The following is a 17,301-nucleotide window of genomic DNA, read 5'->3' as shown; positions in this document are numbered from 1 at the left end:
GGCGCCTGGGTTGATGGCATCCTATCGTTCTCCGGGTGGGGCTGGGAGGAGAGTCCTCGAGAGCTGCCAAGTCAGCCTGCCCCATTAGGGTCCCCTCCACCTCCCTGTGGCCAAAGGTCACTGCTCTGTTCCCTTCTTTGATCTCTTAGCAGCACCGAGGCAGCTGGCATCCCTCCTGGTTCTGCGTCCCATGCCGCCCCTCTCCATTGGGTCACCACACTCTCACCTGCCTCACTTCTCCAGGCCTCAGGTTCACCCTTGCCCTCTCAAAGCAAGCCTGTTACACCTGTCGGATCAGGGCCTGGGCCAGATAACGCAGTTCCTTACGCATCACCCTGATGCGCCAGGATTGTGAGTTTGATCCCCAGTTAGCGGATGTATAAGAATCAACTAATGAATGCATAAATAAGTAGAACAACAAGGCAATGTTTCTCTCTCTCTCTCCCCCTCCCTCCCTCCGTCTCTCTCTCTAAAAAGCTGACAAAGCTTATTAAACTTATGTTACAATTACTTTATACTTCAGTTCCCCCACTGAAATTTCTTTCATTACGGAGATTTAGCATCTTTATTTCAGGCTAAGAAATAAGAAATGGAACCATAGATTCAAATCGGAAGCAAACTACTTCTGAAGAATTTTCCCATAGAATAGTAGAAAAAGTCAAACCAGATGACATTTTGTGTCACCCAGATGAAGCCTCGGGTTTTAGCAGCTACAGGGAGATTCTCATCAGCGAATCCACCAATTTGAGTGGAATCACATCCTGTGTGGTCTTTCGTGACTGGCTGCCTTCACTTAGCATGTTTTCAAGGTTCATCCAGGTAGTAGCAGGTATCAGTACTTTATTTATCTTTATTGGTGGATAACATTCCGTTGGATATTCACATTTTATTTACACATTAAGCATTTGATGGACCTGTGGGTCGTTTCCACTTTTTGGCTGTTATGAACAATGCTGCTATGAACTTTCATGCACAGCTTTTGGGTGGGCACATGTTTTCATTTATTTTAGATATATTCCTAGGAGTGGAATGAGGGTCATATGATAATTCGATTTTTAACTTTTGAGGAACTGCCCGACTGTTTTCCAAAGCATTTGAATTATTTTCTATTCCCACCAGCAGTGGATGAGGGATCCCGTTTTTCCACATCCTTGCCACACATGGCATTATCTCTCTTTTTGATTGCAGGCAATCCAGAAGGTGTGAGGTGGTACCTCCTCGTAGTTTTGTGCACTTCCCTGCTAGCTAATGATGCTGAGCTTCTTTTCATGCAAATTCATCTTTGTACCACTTTTCCTGACTGTGCCCTAGATTTAATCCTTGCCTACAGGTCATTTCTTAATTTTGGCACCCTTTGCTATCTGGGAAGGCTGGGAATTTTCAAACCCAGCAGTTCTGGCTTCTTTTTATTTGAAAGTAGATTTATCTCCTTTCCTATTTTACTGTGAGCAGCAAGAAGCCAGAAGGCACCTTTCACACAGGCAGGAACTTTTCTCAGCTATATTACCTGCTTCTTTAGGTACATTTTCTACTTTCCATGTTACGGTGGGTGGCCGTGTTGCTAAACTGTCTGCCACAATTTAACAAGGATTTCCTTCTCTCTTGTTTCTTAAAACAACCTTCTCCCTTCCCTTTATATTTTTTAGATTTTGTTTATTTATTTTTAAGAAAGAGGGGAAGGAAGAAAGAAAAAGAGAGAAACACTAATTTGAGAGAGAAACATCAATCGGTTGCCTCTTGTACATGCCCCAACCAGGGATGGAACCCAAAACCCAGGAAGGTCCCCTGACCAGGAATTGAACTGGTGACCCTTTGCTTTGTGGGACGACACCCAACCAACTAACTGAGTGATGCCGACCACTGCTCCTTTTCCTTTGAGCTCTTATTCAAAGCCTCCTCAAAGACCATTAAACTTCTCATAGATCCTTCAGAGGGATTTACGCTTTCACTACCACTTTTCTCAAAGTCCTTTTTGATTCTGACCTTTTCTGGTTCCAAAGCTTCTCCCACATTTGACTTTTCATTTTCGTAGAATCCTATTTCCAAGGACTGAATTAGTTATCTGCATTAATTACATATACTACTTTTATCTGTATTGCTGTACAACAAATGACCACTAAATTAGTGACTTAGAACAACAATAAACTTGGTTATTGTATACCACGTCTGAGTATCCTGTGTTGTCCTGGCTCAACCTACCTCATAAGGTTGCAGTGGAGATGTCACTGGGGACTGGAGCATCCACTTCCAAGATCATTGTGGGTGGCAAATCTGCAGTTTCTTGCCAGGCGAACCTCTCTTCAGATTGCTGGAGTTTCCTTAGGATGTGGCCGTTGGCTTCCCCAAGAGGAAGCGATCCAGAAAGGCAAGGCTGAAGCTGCAGCCAATGTCTTCATGACCCAGCTTCATGATTCGCGTACCAGCATTTCCACAATATCCTTTTTGTCACACAAGTCAGTCATATTCATTGTGGGAGATGCTACACAAGGGTGCCCATACGGGGAGACAAAATTTATAGGAGGCAGTACTGGAGGTTAGCCACCACGGCAGGGGAGGCTTGGGCACAGCTGTGATGTGCTGATGCTGGCTGCGCAGAGCTTGTGGCCAAAACTGATCCTGGGGTCCAGGTGGCAGTATTAGAGCACTGCGTCAGGTTGGGCCACTACCCAGACCCTGAGGGTGGACGGAGGTCAGGCTCACACCTGGTGTGAGAGCAAAGCTGGAGCTTTACCTTCTCCTTCCCGCTACCCTCACCGGGGTCCCCAAGTGCCTCTCGCCAGAAGGGGCAGGGTCCCTAGGCAGGCCGCTGGAAAACCCTCTGACGGCCTACCCACCACCTCTAGCATCCGTAGAGGCAGAGACCTCCGCCTTTCTGCAAAAGTGGAAGTAGACCAGAGCCAACCTGACTCCACTGGAGACACCCACACACTGATAGGACAATTCCACGTTCCTGGGCACTCTCCTCTGGATACCCCTCCAATTAGACAAGCAGCGGCCAAGCACGCACCCACAGACTGACAACCCCAACCCCAGCCTCCAAGGTACTGCCACAGAGCCGGACCCGGGAATCGGCAGGTGGGGCGGGGCCAGAGTGCACGGTTTTTGGCCCTGGAACTACATTTCCCAGAAGGATGTGCCAGACGCTCGTCGGCGTCGGGACGTAAGAGCAGCCCAGGTGCCCCGATGCTCTCTGGGAAATGGAGTACGCTGCCTTCGCGGCGCAAAGGCTCAGGGGAATGGTAGTTTGCGTCGGATCTGCGCAGGCGTACTTTCCCACGGCGGCCGCTGGGCTGCTCCTTTGTTGTGGCAGTTGTTCTTTTGTAGGAGATCCGTCGGCTCGCTAGCGTATCCCTCCGTCCGTCTGTCCGCTCCGCAGCCTGTGTGCTGGTTGCGCTCCGCGCCCGCAGGATCTGGGTGCTTTGGGTTGCCGAGCCCCAGGCCTGCCTCGCCCCGCGCGCGGTCCCTGGGAGGAGTGTGACAGGCTGCGTGGGGCGCGGCGATGGGGCGTGCGCGCAGCTTGGGTTGCGGAGCTCCTGCTGAGCTTGCCTGGTCCCGACCTCGGCGAGGCGCAGGACCAGTGTGACCGTGCAGCCGTGAGTGCACGCGCAACCCTGCGGGGCTCCCCTACAGGCCGCTTTCCCTGAGCCCCAGGAGCAGGACCCGCTCTTTGGGCCTGGCCTGGGGCCCAGGAGGTTGCAGAGGTGCCCACGCCTCCGGGGAACGCCGCCAAGACCCGCCATGGAGACCCCTGCCCGGAAGCCCCAGGAGACAGGTACAATCGGTTTTTAGTCAGTGGATCTGTGGGTTTGCAATTGAGATTGACGCTCAAGAGAGGTCGGGCTAGTTTCCCAGGAGGAGCAGAATCAGGCCTCCTGCCTCTTCACTGTGCATAACCATTTATTTGTTCCCACTGTCTTGAATATGCTTTGAGAGGACGGAAATGGCTGTGTTTTTCCTTATTAATTGGAGGTCTGACACTGAGTGGCAGAATTAGCCCCTGATGATGTATAAGATTGTGCCAGATATTGGTGCTCGCTCCCCACTCCATCTGAGGGGGCAGTTCCTGACCCTTCTGATTCTCCCGGGTGCCAGGGGTGGGTGATTTTCAGCTCAGTCAATGCACCTGATGGTTATAGCTGAACAGCCCGCCCTTATTTCTCCTCCTCAGCTCTGTCCTCGCAGGACCCTGCTCCTCCCAAAGGGAATCCAGAGAATAAATTGGGCCAGGTTTTCCTGGAAGCCAGATCTGAGGTGAGTGGTGTCTTTTCTTCCTTCTAAACATCTTGTTCTTTATGAAGAGGGTTGGCAGCTTCCTTCCCCTGCCCAGGATCTTCAGTCATCCAAGGCTGTGCTCCCCCTTACCCCTCCCAACCCGTTTGGGGGCCTGCCCTCCTGTTCTCAGAAAGCCCTGTGCTTGGGGAACAGCTCCAGTTGAAGAGAGTCCAGGTGATGCCCCAGGGGTGGCCTGAACATGAATGTCCCTTCCAGCCCCATTCAGTTCAATGGTCAGGTCAGGTATCCAGGACCTGTGTGCCTGCACTGTGCCAGGAGCTCCGAAGAGTGATTTTAGTGGAACTCCTGCAAGTAGGTCACCCAAGATTACTTCGTTTGTCTCCACTTGAAGACCCAGGTGCTGTTTGTGGCGGCTGGTCCTTGTTTGGGGAGGGTTTCTGATGTAGCAGCCAGTATGGAACAGCTAAAGGAAGGGCTGTGTTGCAGCGCCAGGGTAAGAGTGGCGGTAGGGGCTTGTCCCTTTGTGCTGTGCCTCTGTACTGGGCACCTGGCTGGGGCCTGCATAGAAAGCCTGGAGTTTTAGAGCACGGGGTTGCGGGGGCTCAGCAAGGAATTGACCCTGGGGCCACATCTTCAGCAAAGCAGGGCCCAGGTCCCCTCCTTTCACAGAGGGGGTTGGTTCCACTGCTGAGACGGCCCCTGCCCATGACAGTGTTTAGGAGGGCGCAGTTGGTAAGGAGAGTGTGGGGTAGCCCCCTCACCTTTCTTTTGATTAGTGTTTATAGGGCATATATGTCCCTATTCTTTCACTTTTTAAATCTCTGTCTTTGTATTTAAAGCAGGTTTCTGTGGCCGGCATATAGTTGGGTCTTACTTTTTTTTCTTTTTTTAAAATATATTTTATTGATTAATCTATTACAGTTGTCGCATTTTCCCCCATTCGCTCCCCTCCACACCCCCTCCCACCCCCATCCCCCCGGTTTAGTTCATATCCATGGGTCGTACACATAAGTTCTTTGGCTTCTACATTTCCCATACTATTCTTTTCCTCCCACTGTCTATTTTCTACATACCATCTATGCTACTTATTCTCTGTGCCTTTCCCCCCCTTCCTCCTCCCACTCCCCTGTTGATAACCCTCCATGTGATCCCCATTTCAGTGTTTCTGTTCCTATTCTAGTTGTTTGCTTAGTTTGCTTTTGTTTTTGTTTTAGGTGTGGTTATTAATGATTGTGTTTGCTATCATTTTACTGTTCCTATTTTTAATCTTTTTTTCTTTAGATAAATCCCTTGAAAATTTCATATAATAAGGGCTTGGTGATGATGAACTCCTTTAACTTGACCTTATCTAAGAAGCACTTTTTCTGCCCTTCCATTCTAAATGAAAAGCTTTGCTGGATAGAGCAATCTGGGATGTAAGTCTTTGCCTTTCATGGCTTGGAATACTTCTTTCCAGCCCCATCTTGCCTGTAAGATCTCTTTTGAGAAATCAGCTGACAGTCATATGGAAACTCCTTTGTAGGTAACTGTCTCCTTTTCTCTTGCTGCTTCTAGGATTCTCTCCTTATCTTTAATCTGGGGTAATTTAACTATGATGTGCCATGGTGAGTTCCTGTTTAGGTCCAGCTTCTTTGGGACTCTCTGAGCTTCCTGGACTTCCTGGAAGTCTATTTCCTTTGCCAGAATGGGGAAGTTTTCCTTTATTATTTGTTCAAATAACTTTTCCACTTGTTGCTCTTCCTCTTCCCCTTCTGGTACCCCTATAATTCAGATGTTGGAACGTTTAAAGATGTCCTGGAGGTTCCTAAGCCTCTCCTCATTTTTTTGAATTCTTGTTTCTTCATTCTTTTCTGTTTGGTTGTTTCTTTCTTCCTTCTGGTCCACACTGTTGATTTGAGTCCCAGTTTCCTTCCCATAACTATTGGTTCCCTGTACATTTTCCCTTATTTAACTTAGCATAACCCTCATTCTTTCATCTAATTTGCAACCAAATTCAATCAATTCTGTGAGCATCCTGATTACCAGTGTTTTGAACTGTGTGTCTGATAGGTTGGTTATTTCTTCAGAGCTTAGTTGTATTTTTTCTGGAGCTTTGATCTGTTCTTTCATTTCGGCCATTTTTTTTTATTTTTTTATTTTTATTTTTTTTGGTCTTGATGTGCCCTTTACCTAGTGAGGGGCGGAGCCTTAGGTGTTCACCAGGGCAGGGTAACCCACTTCACACTGTGATGCTGTTTGTGGGGGAGGGGTCCAAGAGGGAATGGCGCCAGCTTGCTCCGCTCTCTGCGGGATTTCAGTCACTTCCCCCACGTCCCCCAAGCAAACTGGGCCTTTCTGGTGTTGATTCCTGCGTGGGTGGGCTTGTGCACATTGTAGGATCCTGTAGGTCTCTCCAGTGAGTTCTCCTGTGAGGCTGGGAGTTTCTCCCGCTGCCTCAACCCCCACAGGCGTTTTCAATCAGTGGTTTGATGCTTTATTTCCCTGTGTTGGGGCCCTGGGTTGTGTGGTCTGCCCTGCTCTCCAGTTATTCCTCTGGTTTATCTGTGCTCGAATGTGGGACCACCCACTCCGACAGCTGCTGTCTAGCCTGAGTCCCCTCCGCTGGAGTCCTCTCCGCCCCTCCTACTGGTCTGGGTGAGTGTTTCTTCTTTAATGCCTTTGTTGTCGGACTTGCATACAGTTTGGTTTTCTGTCAGTTCTGGTTGGTTTTTGTTTTTAAATTGTTGTTGTCCTTCTTTTGGTTGTGCAAGGAGGCACGGTGTATCTACCTACGCTTCCATCTTGGCCGGAAGTCTGGGTCTTGCTTTTTAAATTCAATTTGACTATCTCTAATTTTTCAATGGAGTTTGAACATTCATATTTCATTTTATTATCGGTATGGCTGGATTGGTTTACATCTGCCATTTTGCTGTTTGTTTTCTATGTTTTATAAGTCTTTTTAATTACTTTTTAAAAAATTTCCTTAAATGTTTTCTCTTAAAACTTTTTTTTCCAGCTGCAGTTGATACTCAGTATTGTTGTATATGAGGTTTGGAGGTACAGCATAGTGATGTGACATTTACATAATTTGAGAAGTATGCCCCCCCATAGGTCCAGTCCCCACCTGGCACCAACCTAGTTATCACAGTATTATTGCCTGTGTTCCTTATGCTGTGGTTGACATTCTGAGACTGTTTTGTAACTGCCAGTTGTATTTCTTCCTCTCTTTTCCACCTAGCCCTCCCACCTCCCATGTGGCAAACCTCAGTCTGTTCCCTGTATCCATGAGTCTGCATCTGAAACTAATGCAGAGTAATATTGAATGTAAACATATTTTTAAGTGAAATCGTGGTATTTGTCTTTCTCTGACTGACTTCCTGATATTGCACTTAGCACAACACCCTCTAGGTCCATCCGCACTGGTGCGGGCGGCAAGATTTCATGCTTTCTCACGGCCGAGCAGCATCCCATTGTGCACACGCACCTCGTCTTCTTTATCTAAGGGTCTGTCGATGGGCGCTTGGGCTGCTTCCTTATCCTGGCAGTTGTAAACAGTGCTGCAGTGAACATAGGGGTGCATATGTCTTTTCAAATTAGTGTTTTGGATTTCTTCAGATGAATACCCAAAAGTAGAATTGCTGGGTTGTAAGGTAGTTGTGGTTTTAATTTTTTGAGGAACCTCCATACTGTTTGCCCCAGTGGCTACACCAACTTATAATCCCACCAACAGTGCACGAGGGCTCCCTGTTCTTCACATCCTCATCAGCACTTGTTTGTTGATTTATTGATGACAGCCATTCTGACAGGTGTGAGGTAATATGTCATTGTGGTTTTAATTTGTCTTACCCTGAAGATTAGTGATGTTGAACATCTTTTCGTATGTTGGTTGACCATCTGTATGTCCTCTTTGGAGAAATGTCCATTCAGGTCCTCTGCCCATTTTTTAATTGGATTGTTTGGGGGAGGGGTTTGGTGTTAAGTTCTTTATAAGTTTGGATATTAACCCCTTATTGGCTGTATCACTGACAAATATCTTCTCCCAATCAGTAGGTTTTCTTTGCTGTGCAAAACCTTTTTGGTTTGACGTAGTCCCATTTGTTTATTTTTCCCCTGCCTGAGGAGATATATTAAAAAATATATTATTAAGAGCAACGTCAGAGAGTTTACTGCCTATATTTTCTTCTAAGAGTTTTCAGGTTTCAGGTGTTAGAATTAAGTCTGTAATCCACTTTGAGTTAATCTTGTACATGGTGTAAGAAAGTTGTCTAGCTTCCTTTTTTTGCATGTATCTTTCCAGTTTTCCCAGACCCATTTACTGAACAGATTGTCTGTACCCCATCATGCATTCTTGCCTCCTTTGTGATAGACTATTAACCATACAGCCAGGGGTTTATTTCTAGGCTCTCTATTCTGTTCCATTGATCCATGTGTTGGTTTTTATGTCAGTACCACGCTTGCTTTGATTATTATAGCTTTGTAGTATAAATTGATACCAGGTAGTGTGATACCTCCAAGTTTATTCTTATTTTTTTTTTTAAGGATAGGGCATTTTGTAGATTATCTTATTTGTTTGTTTATTTATTTAGAGGGGAAGGGTGGGAAAAAGAGGGAAAGAAACATGGATGCGGGAGAGAAACATTGCTTGCTTGCCTCGCGCGCACACCCTGACCGACCGGGGACCGAACCTGCAGCCCAGGCGTGTGCCCTGATGGGGAACGAGCCGATGTTCCCCATGGAAGCAGTGGTCTTTTGCTTTGTGGGACAACGCCCAACCGAGTCACGCCAGTTGGGGCCAGATTTATTCTTTCTCAACATTGTTTTGGCTATTCAGGGTTGTTTTATGTCTTTTTTTATTCTGTTTCTCCCTTAATGCCGTCATTTGGGGATAAACAAATACTCTTTTAATAGTTTAATAGACTCTCGCTTCCTCTGACTTTATTAGGTTGTTTTTCCTGTGCTGCCTGGGAAGAGCCCTGGCGGGCCCTGAGAGCTCATTGCTGGCGGGGTGGGATGCAAGGTGGGCTTTCCGCATACGGGGTGTGGAGACTGTCCGGCGACAGCCTGGAGGCTCCGGGGTGGGTGAGGTGCCCCAGGCGGCAGAAGAGCCTAGGAATTGAGGGCAGAAGTACAAAGGCCGTCATTTGGGGCATTTGTGATGCTTGGAACCTGAGTGACCAGGTGGGAGGAGGGGTCACCCTGCAGTCAGCAGCCAGCACTGGAGGAAGGCGGGAGCAGGTCAGGGTGGGATCGGGCCTGGGGAGGGTGGAGGGGCGGGAGCCCTGCTGGGAGGGAGGGGCGGGCGGGCAGGAAGGGTGCAGAATGGCCCCACTCGTCTCTCAGGCACAGAACTTGGTGAGGAGTGCAGCGTTTCCTTCCTTGGGCTGCTAATGGCTTTCTGTCGAGGGTCAAGTCCTTCTGCAGCGGTGAGATTACAGCAGGGTTTCTGGGTTCTTTGTGTTACTCTTTCAAGTTCTCTATAAGTCTGACATTCTCGACCCTGGTGACACAACATCTCACCCAGAACCCACCACAGCAGCCTCCCATCCCCCGAGGCCTGCACACACGGGCTGCCCGGTTAGCTGGGCCCTCCTGGTTCGGAAGGCCAGGTCCAGATGGTGGTTCCAGGCCCAGCCGTGGTGTGTACGTCGGGGCTGCACGACAGATGGCATCTACACACCCCCTTCCACACTCGGGAGATGGTCACCAGGGTTAACCCTTAATCCCGTGGAAGCGCAAACGCCGTTGGAGTCACCGCAGTCCCGGGTGACTGAGAACACACATGTCATCCCAGGAATCGGTGACTTTCAAGGATGTGGCCGTAGACTTCACCCAGGAGGAGTGGGGCCAGCTAGACTCCCCGCAGAGGGCCCTGTACCGAGACGTGATGCTGGAGAACTACCAGAACCTCCTCGCCCTGGGTAAGATGGCTCCCTGAGGCCCGGAGTCTGCGGTCGGGCATCCCGCCACACGCAGGTATTACCGAGTCTCCCCTCAGCACCCGCACTGACAGGTGCCAGGCTCCGCAGGGCGTGGGGGCGTGGTCTCTGGGCCCCAGCCCCTTGCGGCAGGGCTCTGCGGTGCCACTGGCATCCTTGCCTGGAGGTGCGGCTGGTCACAGGGCGAGCCAGAACAGGAGGGTGGATGGGGTCCTGGAAGCCCTGCCTGCCCTGCAGCTTTCCAAGGGAGCCGGAGGCGGGGGTGTGTCCATGTCTGTGGGTTCCTCAGAGTGCCTTCCTCAGTTTGGGTTCCCATTCTGAGACCCCCATCCTGGGGGATGGCACACACCTCTTGGTGCCAGCCCGCACCGCCCCGGGGCTGCCCTGTCCTCTCTGCCGGTTCTGGAGAGCGTCAGCACACAGGGCCATGCCGCCGCCTCCCCACAAGCAGGGCCTCCGGTCTGCAAGCCGGACGTGATCTCTCATCTGGAACGAGGCGAAGAGCCATGGCAGGTGCCCAGGGAAGTCCCCGGAGGGGCTCGTCCAGGTGAGAGGGGGCGCAGTGGGAGCACGTGGAGCCCCCGCCCCAGCGTCCCTCCCACCACCCCATGTGGCCCTCCCTCCACAGCCCCCTGCCCCAGCTCCATCTGCGCCTGCTCAGTGCCCCTCTAGACCCCTCCCTCCTGCCATCCTCCTTCAACACAGTGTGGAGCACTGGCCATGTGCCAGGAGCGGTGCTGGGAACGCAGCTGGAGAACAGGCAAAGACATCTGCCTTCTGTTGGCGGAGACAGGAGTAGCTTCTGCTTGTGTAGGGATATTGAACAAGCGGTGCTGTCGGGTGGCACCAGTGGAACAGATGGAAAGTGAAGCGGCACGGGGCCAGAGTGTGTGTGGCACTGGGGTCGGTCTGCTCACTGAGGAAAGGGTGGGGGCCGCCTGAGGGTGGGGAGAGGTGGGGAGACGGTTCACAGCGGGGGGTTCACAGAGGGGGCTCAAGGAAGACATCCCTTCCAGGAAGGAAACCTGGCAGAGGCTTATTTAGCTTGTAAAAAGATGTGTGTACATCTCAGGGGCAGAGAATGCATTTATAGACTTCCCTTTCCCCTTCGAACAAGGGACACTTTAAATTTAATTATCCTTTTGGACTTGTTTGTCCCGGCCGGCACTGACCCGGCTCTGACACACAACAGTCTCTTGGTTGGTGTTTCAGCAGGTGAATCATGTCCACGAGCCCTTCTCATTTCCTAGCCCCTGCTCTCTTCAGAATCCCCTTCAGGGGTTCCTTTCCCTGTTTTTCTCATCTTCCCTTATTGCCAGCTTATTTGCCTCTCTGCTTTCAAGCTCCCTCGCTCTGTTAGTTGTTTCTCTCCCTCCTTCTCTCCCCCCCCCTTCTTTTAAAGAGAGGGAGAGAAACATCAATGTGTGGTTGCCTCTCATGCACCCTCTACTGGGAACCCGACCTGTAACCCAGGCCTGTGCCCTAACTGGGAACCAAACCAGTGACCCTTTGGTTCACAGGCCAGTGCTCAATCCACTGAGCCACACCAGCCAGGGCGCTCTCTCTCTCTCTCTTTTTTTTTAAGATTTTATTTACTTAATTTTAGAGAGAGGGGAAGGAGGGAGAGAGGGAGAGAAACATCAGTGTGTGGTTGCCTCTTGTGTACCCCCTACTGGGGACCTGGCCCACAACCCAGGCTTGTGCCCTGACTGGGAATTGAACCGGCGACCCTTTGGTTTGCAGATCAGCACTCAGTCCACTGAGCCGCTCCAGGCACTGCTCTCTTTTCTGTGCTCATCTACCCCTCCAAGTCAGATCTCCAGTCTGCATTCCAGGGCCTCGCCCTTGCCTGCTCACAGAACACTGTATTCCCTCTTCTCACAGAATGGGAGCCCAGGCTGGAGGTGAAGGAGGAGTCGTGTCAGCAGCAGGACCCCTACAAAGAAGAGCCATCCCAAGAGTCGGTTGTGGAGGGGCCGGCGAGGTCCAGTCTCCACAGCCCCGGTCCAGGCATCGGGCAGGCCTGGGAGGGCCCCGTGGCTGCTCTGTCTCGAGGCGAGGCTGTGCTCTGGAGGTGCACGCCCGGCAGCTGTGGGGAGGTTCCCACGGAGGAGCGCTGGCAGGGACACGAGGCGTCACAGGAGGCTGTTCCCCTCAGGTGCACCCTCTTGGCCCAGCAGAGCAGAGGAACTCCCGTTCCTGTGGAGGGGTGGCCTCCCGACAGACATGCAGGGAATCTGCAGTCCGGCGAGGCTGTAGCCCAGCAGCAGAGAACGTGCGCAGGGAGAAGCGATTGCGAGTCCAGTGAACAGGGACAGCCTCCCCCCGTGGACCGGCGTCAGGGGGCCGGCCCCGGGGAGGGCCTGTTTGTGTGCGGCCAGTGTGGGAAGGCCTTCCGCCAGAGCTCGTCCCTCGCCCTGCACCAGCGCTGGCACGCCCGGGAGAAGGCCTACCAGTGCAACGCGTGCGGCAAGGCCTTCACCTGGAGGACCAACCTCGTGGAGCACCAGAGGATCCACACGGGCGAGAAGCCCTTCCTCTGTGGCGAGTGCGGGAAGGCCTTCAGCTGCCACTCGTCCCTGAACGTGCACCACCGCATCCACACGGGCGAGCGGCCCTACAAGTGCAACGCCTGCGAGAAGGCCTTCAGCTGCAGCTCGCTGCTGAACATGCACCTCCGGGTCCACACCGGGGAGAAGCCCTACAAGTGCGGCGAGTGCGGGAAGGCCTTCAACCAGCGGACGCACCTGACGCGGCACCACCGGATCCACACGGGGGAGAAGCCGTACAAGTGTGACGAGTGTGGGAAGGCCTTCACTTGCCACTCGTCCCTTACCGTGCACGAGAAAATCCACAATGGAGACAAGCCATTTAAATGCAGCGACTGTGCAAAGGCCTTCAACAACCGCTCACGCCTCACCCTCCACCAGAGGATTCACACCGGAGAGAAGCCCTTTAAGTGCGGCGACTGCGGGAAGGGCTTCAGCTGCCACTCCTACCTGGTCGTGCACCAGCGCATCCACAGTGGCGAGAAGCCCTTCAAGTGCAACGAGTGCGGGAAGGCCTTCAGCTCCCACTCCTACCTCATTGTGCACCAGCGGATCCACACGGGCGAGAAGCCCTTTGACTGCAGCCGGTGCTGGAAGGCCTTCAGCTGCCACTCATCCCTCATCGTGCACCAGCGGATCCACACCGGAGAGAAGCCCTATAAATGCAGCCAGTGCGGCAAAGCATTCAGCCAGAATCACTGTCTCATCAAACACCAGAAAATCCACTCTGGGGAGAAGTCTTTTAAATGTAATGAATGCGGCAAAATGTTCAGCTGGAGCGCCCACCTCACCGAGCACCAGAGGACGCACAGAGAGGAGAAGCCCTTCACTGTCCAGTTCAACAAGCACTTGCTGGGCACGTACTACGTGCCCAGCAGCCTGCTGGACGCGAGTGGCATGGGTGTGAGCGGCATGGACCCCATAAACTCGCTGGATGTGGCCGAGCTCCTCTGTGTGGTTCAGCCCTCGGCCAGCAGGAGCTTCCCCTTGGGCGGCAAACCTGGAGATTAACATCGTGTGCTTGTCACCCGGCCTCTCCAGTGTGACCGGGGAGAGCACGCGGGTCCGTAGGCATGTGCTGTAACAGACACCCTCTTAACAATGGCTGTCCCTCCCCAGGAAGGGACGCACTGCAGGAGAGGAGAGTCGAGGGCCAGCTGAGGACGTGCCGTCGTCCTGTGTCCTTTGACGGGTGTGGAAGTCACCGGCCAGGGGATAGGTCTGTCCTGCAGGTGAAAAGGTGTGTCAGCCATTGTGTCCTCAGACAGGTTCCTGGCACAGTCTCCATCAGGAGTTCCATGTGGGAGCTGGTATGGTTAGAATAATACGACGAAGTATTAAAAACCAGCGTTATGAACAGTGTTCCCTCCAAGCGAACGTTACTGTATTCCTGGAGGGGAGAGTAACCTTGGCTGATTGGAGTTCGGGACAGAGCGGGTTTCCTGGACTCACCTCACTTAAGTGGCTCTGCTACACGGTCATTTGTTAGAGGCGGCCCCGATGTCACAGAAGCACAGACTGGCGTCAGAGCAGCCAGGTACTGACATGCAGGCATCACGCCTGGCCATCCGGTCCTCGGTGGAAGGTCGTGAGCGCACAGGCATGGCCTGGCGCGTGCGGGGAGGCGGCGCAGTGTCGGGAGAGGTGTGTCGAGGAGCGTGGCTGCACCCCAAGCTGGGGCTGCCTGGAGGGTCTCCCCACGCACCAGGTAGCTCAGCTCATCTGTGCCCCCCCCCGCCACCCCCCAGGGCGAAGCGCCTCCACAGAGACCGTCCCTGCTCCCTGCGGGCAGGAAGGTGGCGCTCACCTGGAATTCTCGTCGTTTCTACTCAGTTCTAAGCAAGTACACGATGCCTTCTCAGTGATAATGCTTTACATTTGTACAGAGCACTATAGTTTATGAAATGCTTTTTAGTATACTTTTTAAATGGAGGCTAAATAACCACATTTCAGAAAATGTGGAATAAAGGAGAGAAAACATCCATAATGCTTAATAAAATAAAACTGCATTTTGCACTTTGATATTTTATTTCTGCTTTTTTTCATGTTGCATTTTTACATCACTTTAAACACAGTAGATGATATCACTTTAATCTTTCCCCCACTCAGCTGCATAGAAGGACTTTCCCCCAGTGACTGCCTTGTCCTTGGAGACTCACCCCACGTGGGGGCGCAGTGCTCTGTCACATGCCCTTTTGTTGGACGTTGAGGCTGTTTCCTCGTGCTCTACTGGTGTAATCATTCTTCACGGCGCATCTTTGCACTGTACTTCGTCAGCATTTTCTGGGAGTCGGTTTCTAGAAGTGGATATTTCAAGGTAAAGGAAATGAATTGCATAAGGAATCATCTCAGGACGTTTTGGCTGCGTGTTTGCAGAGCGATGCCCTTCCATTGTGAAGAAACCAGTCCGCGGCGCTGGCCAGGTGGGGCGCCCCTGCTCGTCCACCCTAGGCACAGGCGCCGTCCACAGCTGAGTGTCTGGGCGGCCTTTGCTCAGGTCGTGGGCATGACACAGCGATGGCCCCAGGCCTTTGCCACTCTGCCGCCTCCCTCCGGAGCGTCTGGGAGCCGGCCTGCCGTTACGTGGTCCCCGGGGCCACACCATGTCAGTCATGGGCCCTTCCGCGCACACGTATGGGCTCAGCACGCACATTTTCTCTCTTTGTGGCTGCATTTTTTATGTATAAAGGTTTTCAAACTCTGTTTAATAAGATCTATTTGATTTTTTCCCTTTATATTTTTCTTTGGCTCTTAGAAAGCCTCTTCCTTAAGTCCTTTTCTATTTCCATATTTTATATTTCACTCTTAAATCCTCCGCCTATTTGGGATGTGGAATTGAAGGTGCCTGCATCATTCTTCAATCACTTTCCTCACCATTTATAGATCTGTCTTTCCTGTTGTTGTAGCTCCACAATTCACGTTGATATGTGGTAGGCCCAGGACCACTTTTTAATAGTTTTTTAAAAGTTGTTGTATCTGTTTTTCCAGGTGAACCAGGAATCATTTTCTCAGAACTTCTTCATTCCTTCCCTTGAATATCTCACTGGGATTTTGATTAGAATTGACTAGTTCATGAAATATTAAGTTCCTTATAATGTCTTCACATCAAAAAATGTGATAGATAACTTCATTCAAATCTACCTCTAACCATCAGAAAAGTTTTACAGCTTTCTTCATAAATGTTCTTATACTTATTCTTAAGTTCATTCTGATTTTGTGGGGTTTGGAAATTGGGTCTTTCTGTTAGAAGATAGATATATAGGACCCCTGGTGATTGTATGTGTCTCCTCATGCATTTATTTTGTACCCAGTAACGTTACTGAGTTATTCTAAGGTCTCTAACAGCTTCTCAGTTTATTGGGTTTTCTAGGTAAACAGTCACAGCAGCTGGAAATAAAAAGCTTGACTCTCCTTTCCATATCGATGCCTTTTATTTCATTTTTTGGGGGGTGTGGGTCAAATCATTTTATTGGGGGCCTTCCAGGGAAGGTCAAAGGGCTGGGCCGACGGATCTGATGTCCTCTGCCCAGCTGGGGTCTCACCGCCCCAGCTTCAAAGCCATGGAAAAAGCTACTTCATTTCTTTTCTTTTTAAAGATTTTATTTTATTTATTTTTAGACAGAGGGGAAGGGAGGGAGAAAGAGGGAAAGAAACATCAATGTGTGGTTGCCTCTCATGCACCCCCCACTGGGGACCTGGCCCACAACCCAGGCACATGCCCTGATTGGGAATCAAACCAGTGACCCTTTGGTTCTCAGGCCAGTTCTCGGGCCACTGAGCCACACCAGCCAGGGCAGCTATTTCATTTGTTAAAAGGCAACATTGGCCAGCACTTACAGAGCATCACTCAGTGTTGCTGGCAGTGGTCGTCTGTGGTGGGCATGTGTCCATCTCAAAATACTTTGGCCTCTAAAGCTTGGTTGCAGCTGGGTGGCCACACAGCCCCGTTCTGACCCATGAAGCTCCAGTGGAAGTCTGCTGGAAACCTTGAAACAGTCTTTGCTTTCCTGGTGGGAAAACGGCTCCTTCCTCCTCCCCTTCTCCTTCCTGCCTGGAACTCGGATGCAATGCCCAGAGGCGTGGCAGCCATCTTGCAACTATGAGACAACTGAGGACAAAAGCCACACATAGTGAAATGGAAAAACAAGGACCCTAGGCCTTGGATGAAATTTTCGAGCAGCTGTCACAGCCACCAACAGCTCCCTGGGTTCTTGCCATGTGAGGAGAACAAACAGCGTAAGTCCATTTGGCGCTCCTCACAGGGGGTTTACACCTCACGGCTGCAGCCTCTGGGACTTCATTCCGACTGCAAGGGAGACGGAGCTAGTGTTTCGCTGTCAGGAAAATGCCAGCCGTCGCCATAACTGACTGTTGATCACATTAATAAACTGTCTTTGTAGGCCTTGTTTGCTAAGGCTTCAAAACATCAGGATTTGATGCTGACTTTGACCAAACACCTTCCTGGCGCACCTCAGAAATGGTTATGTGGGTTTCCTTCCTTGTTATGGAAACAGAGTTGGGTGTGTAAAGGGATTTTCTAACATATCATCTTTGTGTTATTGGAATAAACCCCACTCAGCAACGGTGCATCAGTGTTTACCACG

General features: G+C 51.0%; 1 protein-coding gene across 3 annotated transcripts; it reads left to right on the top strand.

Annotated features, from left to right (window-relative positions):
* The first annotated feature begins 3,271 nt into the window (after positions 1 to 3,271).
* On the top strand, positions 3,272 to 16,103 carry ZNF74 (zinc finger protein 74). 3 transcript variants are annotated; one of them, XM_045819876.1, is made up of 5 exons: positions 3,272 to 3,772; positions 4,169 to 4,251; positions 10,004 to 10,130; positions 10,600 to 10,695; positions 12,033 to 16,103. In XM_045819876.1, the coding sequence occupies exons 1-5, from the start codon at positions 3,739 to 3,741 to the stop codon at positions 13,706 to 13,708; spliced, it is 2,016 nt and encodes a 671-aa protein (XP_045675832.1). In that variant the 5' UTR covers positions 3,272 to 3,738; the 3' UTR covers positions 13,709 to 16,103. The 3 variants fall into 3 exon arrangements, with proteins under 3 accessions (XP_045675832.1, XP_045675831.1, XP_045675834.1); XM_045819875.1 differs by having other exon boundaries at positions 10,597 to 10,695; XM_045819878.1 differs by lacking the exon at positions 10,600 to 10,695.
* The last annotated feature ends 1,198 nt before the right edge of the window (positions 16,104 to 17,301 follow it).

The sequence above is a fragment of the Phyllostomus hastatus genome, unplaced genomic scaffold, assembly GCF_019186645.2.
Source record: "Phyllostomus hastatus isolate PE091 unplaced genomic scaffold, TTU_PhHast_1.1 phas_scaffold_387, whole genome shotgun sequence".
Lineage (NCBI taxonomy): Eukaryota > Metazoa > Chordata > Mammalia > Chiroptera > Phyllostomidae > Phyllostomus > Phyllostomus hastatus.
The sequence above is the reverse complement of the archived record's forward strand: the minus strand, read 5'-3'. Positions and strand labels throughout refer to the sequence as shown.

Bases quoted from the DNA above. Each gene is read 5' to 3' on its own strand.
- ZNF74 (XM_045819875.1), top strand. From the start codon at position 3,739: ATGGAGACCCCTGCCCGGAAGCCCCAGGAGACAG. The intron at 10,131-10,596 runs GTAAGATGGCTC...CCTCCCCACAAG, and splicing joins CCAGAACCTCCTCGCCCTGG to CAGGGCCTCCGGTCTGCAAG. The intron at 10,696-12,032 runs GTGAGAGGGGGC...CTCTTCTCACAG, and splicing joins CCCCGGAGGGGCTCGTCCAG to AATGGGAGCCCAGGCTGGAG.